At 37.1% G+C, this 13,047-nt stretch overlaps 1 protein-coding gene across 4 annotated transcripts; it reads left to right on the top strand.

Annotated features, from left to right (window-relative positions):
* The first annotated feature begins 331 nt into the window (after positions 1–331).
* LOC147497472 (putative phospholipid-transporting ATPase 8) lies at positions 332–12,369 on the top strand. Of its 4 annotated transcripts, none has more exons than XM_086559971.1 (12): positions 332–450; positions 951–1,056; positions 6,128–7,488; positions 7,596–7,706; positions 7,820–8,096; positions 9,837–9,925; positions 10,036–10,144; positions 10,224–10,433; positions 10,556–10,681; positions 10,805–10,903; positions 11,282–11,473; positions 11,626–12,369. In XM_086559971.1, exons 2-12 carry the CDS (start codon positions 1,015–1,017, stop codon positions 12,226–12,228), a joined length of 3,219 nt encoding a protein of 1,072 aa, XP_086416097.1. In that variant the 5' UTR covers positions 332–450; positions 951–1,014; the 3' UTR covers positions 12,229–12,369. The 4 variants fall into 4 exon arrangements, with proteins under 4 accessions (XP_086416097.1, XP_086416098.1, XP_086416095.1 ...); XM_086559972.1 differs by having other exon boundaries at positions 413–431; XM_086559970.1 differs by lacking the exon at positions 332–450 and adding an exon at positions 512–751.
* The last annotated feature ends 678 nt before the right edge of the window (positions 12,370–13,047 follow it).

Consider the following 13,047-nt stretch of genomic DNA (forward strand, 5'->3'; position numbering starts at 1 on the left):
CCTTTCATGTAAGTAGCCCAAAGAGAAGTAGGCTGGAGCAATGCCCAAGCTTGTTTACCTAATAAGGCAACATTCTGGGCTTCCAGATCCTTAACACCAAGACCACCCTGACTCATGGGTTTGCAAGTCAAGTTCCATGCATTTTCATGCCTTCGAAAATGCTCCAAGGGCAGCAGCAGCACAAATATTTGTACAAAAGGGCCTTCATGACTCGTGAGTCCATTCTACACTTTGGGCTGACATTACCCAAACAAAACCGATAACTTTTTTTTTTTTTCGATAAACAAAAACGGGGAATACAAAACGAGGAATCTCGAAATCATTCCAAGAAAACTATGATAACTTCAACCGTATCAAACAACGAAACCTCCTCACAACTTATTAAGACACGTAGAAATGAATCCTTCATTCCCAAACTCCTAATCACACGTGTTAGTTTCTTAACTTGCGGTACTTTCTCATCCACACTCATCCATACAATAAAAGGACGATTCCACTTTGCTTTAAACGCGCGCATAGAAAAAGAAACGACATTGAGCTACTAATCTCAAAACAACGAAAATAAAAAACTACCAATTCCAAAGCAAAGTATCTTAACACAAACAAACTCCATATCTACTGTACACCCCTTATTTTCTGTAACAAAAATAAAATAAAATGTCAAGTACACGGAAAAAATGTGTCAAACTAAGTGATCTCTACACATTTTCATGTCTTAAGCCAACATATAAATCCCAACATGCAGAGATAGGTAACAAAGGTTATTCAAGAGTGCTATATTGTAATGATCTAGATAACCCAGAGTTAAGTCAGCAGAAGATAAAATATAAAACAAATTATGTGTCAACTACTAAATACACAGCAGCTAATTTTGTACCAAAGTCTTTATTTGAGCAGTTTAGAAGAGCAGCTAATTTATATTTTCTTGTGGTGGCTTGTGTTTCGTTTAGTCCTTTGGCGCCGTATACAGCTGTTAGTGTACTTATACCACTTTTGGTTGTTATTGGTGGTACTATGGCTAAAGAATCTGTTGAAGATTGGCGTCGCAGGAAACAGGTATATGTTTTAAGTAATTATATTGTTTGTTGTTAAATTTAGAGTAATGTGTAATGCTTGTGTGAAATTAAAGTATGGCTGTAAGTTTATGATCAAATACTTATATGATAAATTTAGAATAATGTGTAATTCGTGAACGCCTTGAAGGATCCAGATATATTCGGTGGGTAGAATGTGGATGTCATTTATTTTGTAAATGACAAATTGAGAGTAGTTGGTTTATTGTAGATATATATGAAGTATAGGAGTGTTGCATTAAAAATAATATGCAAAAGAAAACAATGTTTGAATATCAGACTGTAGTTTTATAACTGAGAAATGCTTTCCCCTTTCATCATAGAAAATAGATAGTTATTGTAATAAAAGCAGTATGATGTTATTATTGTGATCTGATGGCAACATTCCAAAAGAATGAAACATCCAACTCTTATACTTGACAAATGACATAGTACTGCATAGTAATACTATGTATGTTTTTCAGTGTTAGTGTAGTGAAAAATGGTGTTATGGGTGATGCCGAAAGCCGACATGGAAAATTCTTCGCAATTTTTAATATCCTTGCCATTCTTTTTTAGTCTTGGACCAATAGATTTGTTTTTTGGGTAGGCAAGCGAGGTTGTTGAGAGGTCCTTTACCGCTTTTCATTAATCATAAAAGTGTCCAGGCCATTACATCCTTGCGTAGACTTTTCGACTAGCATCCTCAAATACAATTTTCTTAACATCTTCTGAGAATGAGCTAGGGATCAGGTCTATAAAGCTAGCATTGGGTACATTAGAAGTTAAGCTATCTGCTAATCTATTTGCTTCTCTATAAAGATGCTTTACAGAAAAAGAATCAAATTTGCTTTTCATGTCTTCAATGTCCTTCATTATGTGGTTTGCTTGACATGGGTGCTACCCTTTGCCTTTGATGAAAGAAACTACATTTGCTGAGTCGGTTTGTGCCCTTAATCATCTTATGTTCCTTCTTGTTGCTAACCTCATTCCTTCCTGCAGTCCTTGTAGTTTAATGAGAGCAATACTGTGAAATTCTGATTTCCCATGAGCTGCTCCAGTGACTTCTCCTTTCTCATCTCTAATAGCTGCCACCCAACCTCCCTCATTTCCTTGTAATGTTCCATCCTTATTGAGTATGTGTTCTCCTTGATCAGGTGGTTCCCATGTGCATTGCTTGATTGAAATAGTCTTCACTTCTATTTTCACATTCCATATAGACATGAATCTGGTCCTCTCTTGGCACTGCTACATTTTGATTCTTAGAGAGCTAAGTTTAGTCTTAACATCTCTAAGGATCAAACTTACCACCTGTGCTGCTCTAGTCTCCTTGGCATAAAAAATTCTCTAGTTTCATTCTTTCCAAATCCAGTACACATAAGCATTGATGATAAGCTTGAGTGCATCTTGGACTACTCCCTTGCGTTTTGTCTTAATAAGCCATTGTATTTCATCTTGCCAATCTGTTGAAACTTGCCTTGCATAACCTGCGAAATTTGTGAGAGTATAGCATATGTACTTAGACTAGTTACACTCATGAAATCAATGGTTCTCGGTTTCTCTCTCTCCAGCGTAACATGCATAAGCCACTTTGCACTGTCCTCCACTCTTTTAGTTTTGCACGTGTCATCAAACCTCCTAATAGAGCCAACCAAGTAATGAAAGAGTACCTTGGGATTCTATTAGTGTACCACACTAGATGATTCCATTCAGTAGGCTGCCTGATATTTCTTTAGCTTTGATAAGTGTCCTTTAGTGTGAAATCTCCTCCCAATGAAGCTGTCCACACCACTTTGTCATCTCCACCACTGATCTTGACTTCCTCTTCCATTAGATTCACTACATCTGGAATTAGCGATCTAATATGTTGAGGTATGATCCAGCCTCCATTTTCAATCATGTTACTCACATAGTCACATCTGCATTCAAACTGCATGTAGAATTATACCTCAGTGCTTGCAGAAATTGCCTCCAAAATTCACATTGGGTGCCAAGGGTCCAACCAAAACTTTATAGTCTGTCCATTACCTAATTGATGCAAAACAATGTGTTTAGCCTCCATTCTACCCTTTAAAATACATCTCCAGCTTCAAGAACAGTGAGAAATAGCCATTTGCCAGAAGTTTTTCCTTTTAATCAAGTTACTCTTTATCCATGAAACCCATAGAGTATGAGTATCTTTATTAATGATTATTTGCCATACATGCCTGAGATTTGCAGCCTTGTTTTGTACCTTGTTGAACCAATAGATGCCATCTTTATTACTAGTTTTGGCGTTCAATTGTGTTGAAAGTCGTTTTCTAGAGCTTTTGTGATGTGAATTAGGGTTTCACATTGATAATTGAGTCCTATATTAGGTTCTATGTCATTAGAGAGCATTTGCTATTTTCGGATTATTTAGCATAGGGGTATTTTAGGGTTATTATTAATTCCGAATTTAGGGTGTTTTATTTGTTTTAGAAGTTGTTTTCCTATATAAGGAGTTGTAGGTCTTTGGCCATAGTTAGTTTTGGAGATTGAATTGAATTGATTTTATTGAGAATTCGTGGAATTCGTTTAATTGCAATTGGCGATTGCATCAAATTGGTATTAAGAGCTAGGTTTCAAAGTTTCTATTGCCTTTGAAGGTCTTGGTTAATTGTTCTTATCATTGAAGAAGATAAAAGAATTAGTAGAGAAAAGAATCGCTTCCGCAACTCTATCAAAGGTATATCAATTTTTTTTTTTTTTTTTTTTTGTTTCTTCTGAAAAAAGATTTGGTATGCGGCACTATTCACGTCATTGTTCATCGATACTGTTTACTGTTCACGTTGCCATTCACTGCGTATATAAAAATTATTATTCTTATAGAGATGACAATTAGAGAATTTAATGTGAAGTTTGAGGCATTAGAGAAGAGTGTGAATGATATAATTGAGAAAACATCTGGTTATGATGAGAAGTTCATTGCTTTGGATGAAAAAATTGAGAAATTGAAAATGGATTTGACGATTTCTCTCGATGTACGTTTTTCCGAATTATGGAATTTGATGATGAATGGAAATGAACCTCGTAGAGATAATTTGCCTCCTCCCATTATTGTGAATCGTCCTCCACCAACAAATGAGTGTGAGTTCAAGCCAAAGGTTGATATTCTAGAGTTTACAAGTATCTTGGAACTCGAGGTTTTCCTTGAGTGGATTGCTACGATAGAGAATGTGTTTGCTTATCAAAATATGTCAGAGGATTGTAAAGTTGTTTGGGTTACTACTAAGCCTTGAGGTTTTACTTTGATTTGGTGGACAAAGTTTCTCCACTAGCTTGCGCCAGAATTTGGGTCAAGTCACTACATGTGAGCGTATGAAAGAAGCTTTGGTTACTAAGTTTGTACCTATGAATTATGCGCAACAGTTGTACGGGAAGTTGTAAGATTTGAAATAGGATTCTAAGACTGTGCTACAGTCACGTTGCAACCTGCCAAAGAGTGAAGAAATCCGCATTCGCTGTTATCTGCATGGTCTTAGGGGAGACATTCGTTATGATTTAGTCCACGTACTTATTAATACCTTGGAGGAAGCTTATAGTTTTGCTTGCGAGTCAAAGAAGAAAATGAGTTACCTTTCTTCCATGTCATCTTACAGAGCCACTCACACAACTCCTAAGAAGATTGTTAAGTGCTACATTTGTGGACAAGAAGGTCATGTTCAAGCAAATTGTCCTAAGAAGCCAAGTTCTGACTTTGATTTGGAGACACCTCAACTTGAGACGAAAGAGGAAGCGCAAGGATACACATTTGAGGGAATTCTTACTCAAGCAGATACATGGTTGCCTATGCTTCTGGCACATGTTTTGTCTATTGTGGAGTCTACACATGGTAATGTTTTCCGATAGAGTGCCAATCCGTTGGTTTCTAAGACTTGTCCTGCTCATGTGGTTTTGGATAATAGTAGTAACATTTCTCTAATTTCTCGTTGTATGGTTGACATATGGTTTGACTACTATAGTACACCGGAGGAAGGTGCATTCTTTCAGAGTTGGAGATTTTGAGGAACTAGCAGAGACAGTTCGAGTTGGTGTTCGCATGGGAGATTTTAGTGATTATGTTCTTTGTTATGTGAGTAGTCTTGATGCTTGTGACTTGGTCTTAGGCACCACTTGGCAGTATAGTGTTTGAGTTGTTTATGGTACTTGGGAGCATACTTCTCGTCTTTCTCAGGGTAGATGTGTCTTTATACTGCGTAATCAACCATTGCATAAGATGTCGTCTCATAAGATTGTGCTTGCTAAAGCTGGGAAGGATGCGTATCTACCACCTCATCGTCGTAGTGATTGGAGATCTAAGAAGAATTTTAGCTCGTCGGAGTCAAGTTCTTTAAGTGGGGGAGTATGATGTGAATTAGGGGTTTACATTGATAATTGAACCCTATTTTAGTTTCTATGTAATTAGAGAGCATTAGATTTAGCTTTAATTGCTATTTTCGGATTATTTAGCATAGGGGTGTTTTGGGGTTATTATTAATTCCGAATTTATGGTGTTTTATTTGTTTTAGAAGTTGTCTTCCTATATAAGGAGTTGTAGGCCTTTGGCCATAGTTAGTTTTGGAGATTGAATTGAATTGGTTTTATTGAGAATTGGTGGAATTCGTTTAATTGCAATTGCAATTGAATCATTTTGTTGTGTGTATCATCACATTACCTTCATGCTGTCATGCTTCTCCTTGTTAATGTCTTTTACTCTTTTGTAATGAAACTCCCTTGCAAGGCATATAACTAGACTGGGACGTTTGTTCTAGATCCTCTATGCAAGAATCCTTCCCTTGTTGAGACTCTCTGTGATAGGCATTTTATTTAACTTCATCTTGGATTACCTTTTTCTAAGGCTACCAACTTTCTGAACATCTTTGAAGCATTTGATAAGTACGACAAAGTCCATAAATATTCAATTTGAAGCTTACCCATTTTTTCTGATTATAGGTTATGTTAATTATAGTACTAGCAGACGTAATTTACTTGTTTGACTTCTGCAATTTCAGTTGTTCCACTTACACTGTTCTCAAGAATTATCCTAATGTATGACAAATGCAAAATGGTTTCAGGATGTGGAAGCCAACAATAGGGAAGTCAAAGTATATGAAAAGGACAACACTTTCCATAAAACCAAATGGAAGAAAGTAAGAGTCGGTGATCTTGTGAAAGTGGAGAGGGATGAATACTTTCCGGCTGATTTACTTCTGCTTTCGTCAAGCTATGATGATGGAATCTGTTATGTTGAGACCATGAACCTTGATGGTGAGACAAACCTAAAGATTAAGCAATCTTTGGAGGTGACATGTTCCCTGCGCGATGAGTGCTCCTTACAGACTTTCAAGGCAGTTATCAAATGTGAGGATCCAAATGAAAATCTGTATGCCTTCATTGGAAGTTTGTACTACAGTGGTGAGCAGTATCCTCTTTCACCGCAGCAATTACTTCTAAGAGATTCAAAGCTTCGAAACACTGAACACATATATGGCGTGGTAATTTTTACTGGGCATGACACAAAGGTGATACAGAATGCTACAGAACCTCCTTCAAAGAGGAGTAGAATTGAGAAGAGAATGGATAAAATAACATATATTCTCTTCAGTGCCCTGGTTTTGATTTCGTCCACTGGATCTATTTTCTTTGGAATTGAAACTAGGGGGGATATTAGCGGTGCAGGATATAGGAGATGGTATCTTAGACCAGATGCCTCAACCGTATATTTTGATCCAAGAAGAGCTTCCTTGGCGGCATTTTTTCATTTTTTGACAGGCCTAATGTTGTATGGGTCTCTAATTCCAATATCATTGTATGTGTCTATAGAAATTGTAAAGGTTTTACAAAGTCTGTTTATTAACCAGGACCAGGATATGTATTATGAGGAAACAGACAGACCAGCACGTGCCCGTACATCAAACCTGAATGAGGAACTTGGCCAGGTTGATACTATACTTTCTGATAAAACAGGTACACTGACGTGCAACTTAATGGAATTTGTCAAATGTTCCATTGCTGGTACTGCTTACAGCCATGCTGTAACAGAAGTAGAGAGAGCTATTGCTAAAAGGAGAAAGGACGGAGCACCTGAAATTGGTGATTCTTCTTCTGACTTAGCAGAGCAGAACAGTGATGTCACAGGCTCAAATCCTTCAATAAGAGGTTTCAACTTCAGAGATGAGCGCATCATGAATGGGCGATGGATGAGAGAAATACATTCAGATGTCATACAGAAGTTCTTTTGCGTGTTGGCACTCTGCCATACAGTCATTCCTGCTGTAAATAAGGAGTCAGGTGAGCTTACTTATGAAGCTGAGTCCCCAGATGAAGCATGTTTTGTCATAGCCTCAAGGGAAATCGGGTTTGAGTTTTATGAAAGGACTCAAATAAGCATCTCATTGCGTGAGAGAGACCCCAAGACTGGAGAAAATATAGACAGGTTTGCTTCCTACAGAATTAATTGTAGGAAAGAAAGATGGATCGTACTTTCTTTCAGTAAGTTTCTTTATAAAATTCTCATTGTTTCTCTAATATGGTTTCTTGCAGATCATATATGCTTCTTCATGTTTTGGAGTTTAGTAGTTACCGCAAGAGAATGTCTGTGATCATTAGGGACAAAGAGGGTCATTTGTTGCTCCTCTGCAAGGGTGCAGACAGGTATGGATATTTGATGGTGTGTGGCACACTGGCACCTCTATTCTGTAAGAGCTTATGCGCCCTCTGTGTGTGTTAAATTGATTCTGAATCTCTGTTCGTCCACATACTTCCAGTGCTATGTTTGGAAGGCTTTCGGAGGATGGTCGTGCTTTTGAAGCCAACACCAAAGATCACATTTCCAAATATGATGAAACAGGTTTGCGTACATTGGTAGTTGCATACCGTGACCTTAGCGAAGGAGAGTACAGAACCTGGAAAGAAGAATTTTTCAAGGCCAAAACTTCCGTCACTTCAGAGCGGAATGCTCTGATGGATTTGGTGGCCGATAAGATTGAAAAGAATTTGTTTCTTCTTGGTGCTACAGCCGTAGAAGACAAACTGCAAAAGGGGGTAAATGATGAATAACTCTGAATTGCCATTATGATTTTTATATAGGAGTGATTATTCCGTTGCATTTGTAGTGTAGTTAGTCTTGCCCAAGGCATTCCTCCATTAAATTCAAGTACAAGCAAGTCTTAGCACCTCTTGGCATTTTGACACACAGGCATGGCCATTGTACATGTCCCTTGGACGACACATGGCTGACTGCCTTAAACACTGGAAAGATTTGGTTCGCAGTGTTAGGTTTTGATCTAAAATTTGGTTTCATGATTTACATTATTCGAAATCTTGAGTGACTGCTTTTCAAAATTATCAGAAACATGTTAAATCAGTAAGTTTTTCATTTTGAGTTTATAAACAGATGACAAACGGAGGAACAACAATCTCTTTATCTGTCACACATTTACAGCCATTCCCTATGCATATATATTTACATCCAAATTGATTATTGTGTGGAATTTATTAATAGAAGATGTTGATGTCTAGAAAAACTCAAAACCATGTTTGGAACATTATTTTCTTTCTGCCCAAAACTCGGCTCCCTTTTTATACAGATGTCTACCTGATACCAAACTGCACCAGCTATAGCTCTATGGTTGACTAAGTTGCAGTTCCAATGGCATGTACATGTTTACAAGCTTTTACTAAAGCAGTTACCGTCTCTCCTTTTTTGTCCTCTTGCGCAAGTACCTAAGTTACATTGACACGGATAGGTGTGTCCATCCTAGAAACTGATATGAAGTGTCTGACATGGCGAAATATGAATATTGGGGTAAATCACATACAATGTGTCTGATATGTGTCCGACACAGACACGTGGATACGTATCCGACATGGATTTTTTAAAAAAATATGGCGTGTCCATGTAACCTAGTGCGCGACATATGTTTGAGATGACATACACTTTTAGTGATCCATGGTAATGATGTAAAGAAAGCGTCATTAAGTTATTTTTTTTCGCCTGTTAATACTGACTGTACTGTGACCATAATCACCCTATGCACTAAGTATGTATCACAAAACGTGCATGCTAAGTACCAAATCTTGTAACTCATTCTTTTTAGCCCCATGGAGCTTCTAGAAATATTTTGAACATACCAAAGCTTTTGGCGTTTTGCTTAAATTCCACAGAGCGTTAGAGCTATATACCACGTAACAAGGCTTTTATATGCATCTTTTTTATTGTACTGGTTTCGACAAATAAAGATTTTAACCATTGTATCAAGCAAGGACCAAAATATAGCTGATATATCCGATATATCCGATATATATATATATCGTTTTTTTGGTACACCGACATCGATATTTCCGACATATATCCACCGAATATTGAACCCTTTTTTTCTGATATATATTGGAATTTCCGATATAAAACTTTATATCGCCGATATAATCGATATTTACGATATATATCGTTTGACTTTTTGACCATTTTTTAATATAAATCCGATATTTCCAATATATTTCCGATATTATATTTCCGATATTTTAAATAGTTTGGACTGGTCACAAAAAAAATGGATATATCCGATATATATCGGTTTTTGGGTACACCGATATCGATATTTTGGTCCTTGGTATCAAGTTCCTCACTTGCCTAGAAATTTACTGGCCTCTCCCATTCTATGCCTCTACCAGTCACATGAAAATGCCATGCTAATCAACACCAGATTTATAATTACGAAGATAGGTATGCACATTCATATGTAAATGATAGAATGCCATATTGGTACTTCTTCTGGCGTATAGGTTCCGGAGTGCATCAACAAGCTTGCCGAAGCTGGAATCAAGATATGGGTGTTAACCGGTGATAAGCTGGAAACTGCTGTTAATATCGGGTCTGGTTTAATAAACTTGAAATCTATTTGTTACCAATATTGTTAGAGAAATCCCAGGTTTGAGTGATCTGTGGAAGTTATATATGTTGTAATTGAAGGAGATTATACAGGTATGCTTGTAGCTTGCTGAGGAAAGGGATGATCCAGATTGTGATTACATTAGATTCACCAGACATCATTGCCTTGGAGAAACAAGGTGAAAAGGATGCCATTACAAAGGTATGGAAAATGTATGGAATTTGGAGGAAGCAGTAGAACATATTTTCTTTTGGATTTCTGAACAAGATGATCTTGTTAGGCGTCCTGTGAGAATGTAGAGAAGCAAATAAATGAAGGAAAGTCTCAACTAAATTCAGCTAAAAAACACTCGGTTGCATCGGCTTTAGTCATTGATGGTAAATCTTTGACTTTTGCTCTCATGGGGAATTTGGAGAACTTATTCTGGGAGCTTGCAATTGATTGTGCTTCTGTTATTTGTTGTCGTTCTTCTCCAAAGCAGAAGGCACTTGTAAGTGCTTTTTCATCATGTTTATTTTGAAGTTCTCAAAACATTATTTGTTTTGATTTTTAAGAATCGGTCAGTATCTGATGTTTTTTACATCAATATAGTCTGATTACGTGTTGATGCAGGTTACAAGATTGGTGAAACTGAGAACAGGTAAAACAACACTAGCAATTGGTGATGGAGCAAACGATGTGGGTATGCTTCAAGAAGCTCACATAGGAGTTGGCATCAGTGGTGTTGAGGGGATGCAGGTATTGCCTATCGTGGATGCATATGGAAACAGAAATTCATCCATTACTAAATTACAACAAGTATTGATATATGTGCATTGTTCTCTTTATGAATAAATGATTTGAGTTGATATCTGATTGCAGGCAGTTATGGCTAGTGATTTTTCAATAGCTCAATTTCGTTTCCTGGAGCGTTTGTTACTGGTTCATGGTCATTGGTGTTACAGGCGAATAGCAATGATGGTAAAACATATCATTGGTTAATTTTCTCGCTCACCACTAACTGAAGGAAATTTCTGGAATCTCTGCTGATAATTAAGCTTGTTTAATGCTAGAGGCACTACAAAAACTTTAACATCTTCTGTTGTTTTAGTCTCATTTTGGTTGTGTTGGTTTTGGCTTCTTCACGTTCTTGTTCAAAAGCTATTTTGAAAGAGCCAGTGAGGGAACAAGCTGCCCCTGCTAAAATAACTCTTACCTTTGGAGACTAAAAAATCTGTAGGGGAAAAAAGTGAAGGGGTGGGGTGATTAATCTGACCTAATATGACTTCAGTCCTTTTACTTTAATGATAAAAAGACATGCCAGGCTGAAGCAGGACCAATTGTTGTGTATGTGTGCAGATATGCTACTTCTTTTACAAGAACATAACTTTTGGGTTTACTCTGTTTATGTTTGAGGCTTCTGCTTCTTTCTCTGGTCGGCCTGCTTATAATGATTGGTTCATTTCATTTTATAATGTATTCTTCACATCCTTGCCTGTGATTGCTCTTGGAGTTTTCGATCAGGATGTTTCTGCACGCCTTTGCCTCAAGGTACAGTGTTTAACAGTGGGTTATTTTTCTGAGTTCTTAGATAGTATTAGATGCACCAGCATATGAGTAGCCAGAAATGTTACTCAAACCAGAAAATAAGTGCATGCCCTGCCAGCAATACTATCCGTGATTATTTGCTATTGGTTTTGCAGTATCCTCTCTTGCATCAAGAAGGCGTACAAAACATCCTCTTCAGATGGCGCTGTATTATTGGTTGGATGCTTAATGGGGTTATTTGTTCCATTATCATCTTTTTCTTCACCACGAGTTCCATCCTGATCCAGGCCTTCCGAGGCGACGGACATGTTGCAGGGTCTGAGGAACTGGGGGTTGCTATGTACACCTGTGTTGTATGGACTGTAAATTGCCAGATGGCGCTCTCAATCAACTACTTCACATGGATCCAACATATCTTCATCTGGGGGAGCATCATTTTTTGGTACATTTTTTTGGTGATTTATGGGTTTCTTCCACCAAAAGTTTCCACAACAGCATACAAGGTTCTTGTGGAAGCCTGTGCTCCAACTCCTCTCTATTGGTTGGCCACCCTTGCTGTAGTTATTTCTGCTCTGCTCCCTTATTTCATATATAATGCATTTCGAACTAGGTTCTTTCCCATGTACCACAATATAATTCAAACAATGCGATTGCAAAGCTCAGAGACCCAAAATCCTGTTGGGTTCTTTGCCAGAGTTCAGGACAAAATTCGATACATGAAGGAGAGACTAAGGAAAAAGAATCATGAGAGACGATAAGCACCAGATTTCACTTGTTGGAAAATGCGTATGGATGCGATTGTGCAGCTAGAATATATTAGAAGTGTCATGTATAATGCAGGTGATAATTGTGAAAATTGACCATTAATGATAACTAATACAATCCAGTTTGTAGGTAAATGCTATATTTTATGATCTGTTGATTCACACTTTCACAATCCAATTGAACCGTGATGCAATTATATTTTTGAGTAGCTCTTTTATTTCTGATTGATTGGTAAAACTCAATCATTTGTCAAAAGAAAGGCAGGCAATACAAGCCAGGACTCGTTATGTTTTATACCACCACAACAACCAAATTACACAAGAAAAGTTTTCATTCTAGGTCCAGAAAATCTTATTTTGGGTGTTGGTATCTTCTTTAGTAGATTAAAGATTTTAATTTCTAGCCAATGAACCTTGGAATCTGCCAAAATTAGACTCTTCCCGCCATTTATTAGAAACATTAGTATTATCTGCCAAAATTGGATAGATATCTATCTATATCTATATCTATATCTTAATATTAAAGCTCCCGCAAGGGGTATTTTTCGAGCTCTATTAAAATTCCACGTCATCTCCTATTAAAACGAGAATTTTTCTCCTATTTGAAAAACGGGAATTTCTCTTCTATTATAACGAGAATTCTTCTCATATTAAAACAAATTCTAACACTTTTAATTAAAGCGGGAATCCTTCTCCTATTAAAATGAGAATTCCTCCCCTATTGAAAATTAAGTGAAAATCTAAATAAGTATCTAATTAAAACGGGAATCATTCTCCTATTAAAACATAATCTCTCTCCCAATTGAAAAAACA

Source organism: Coptis chinensis, chromosome 5 (genome assembly GCF_015680905.1).
Source record: "Coptis chinensis isolate HL-2020 chromosome 5, ASM1568090v1, whole genome shotgun sequence".
Taxonomy (NCBI): Eukaryota; Viridiplantae; Streptophyta; class Magnoliopsida; order Ranunculales; family Ranunculaceae; genus Coptis; species Coptis chinensis.

Bases quoted from the DNA above. Each gene is read 5' to 3' on its own strand.
- LOC147497472 (XM_086559969.1), top strand. From the start codon at position 658: ATGTCAAGTACACGGAAAAAATGTGTCAAACTAAGTGATCTCTACACA. The intron at 8,097-9,836 runs GTAAATGATGAA...TCTGGCGTATAG, and splicing joins AAGACAAACTGCAAAAGGGG to GTTCCGGAGTGCATCAACAA. The intron at 10,682-10,804 runs GTATTGCCTATC...ATCTGATTGCAG, and splicing joins GTGGTGTTGAGGGGATGCAG to GCAGTTATGGCTAGTGATTT.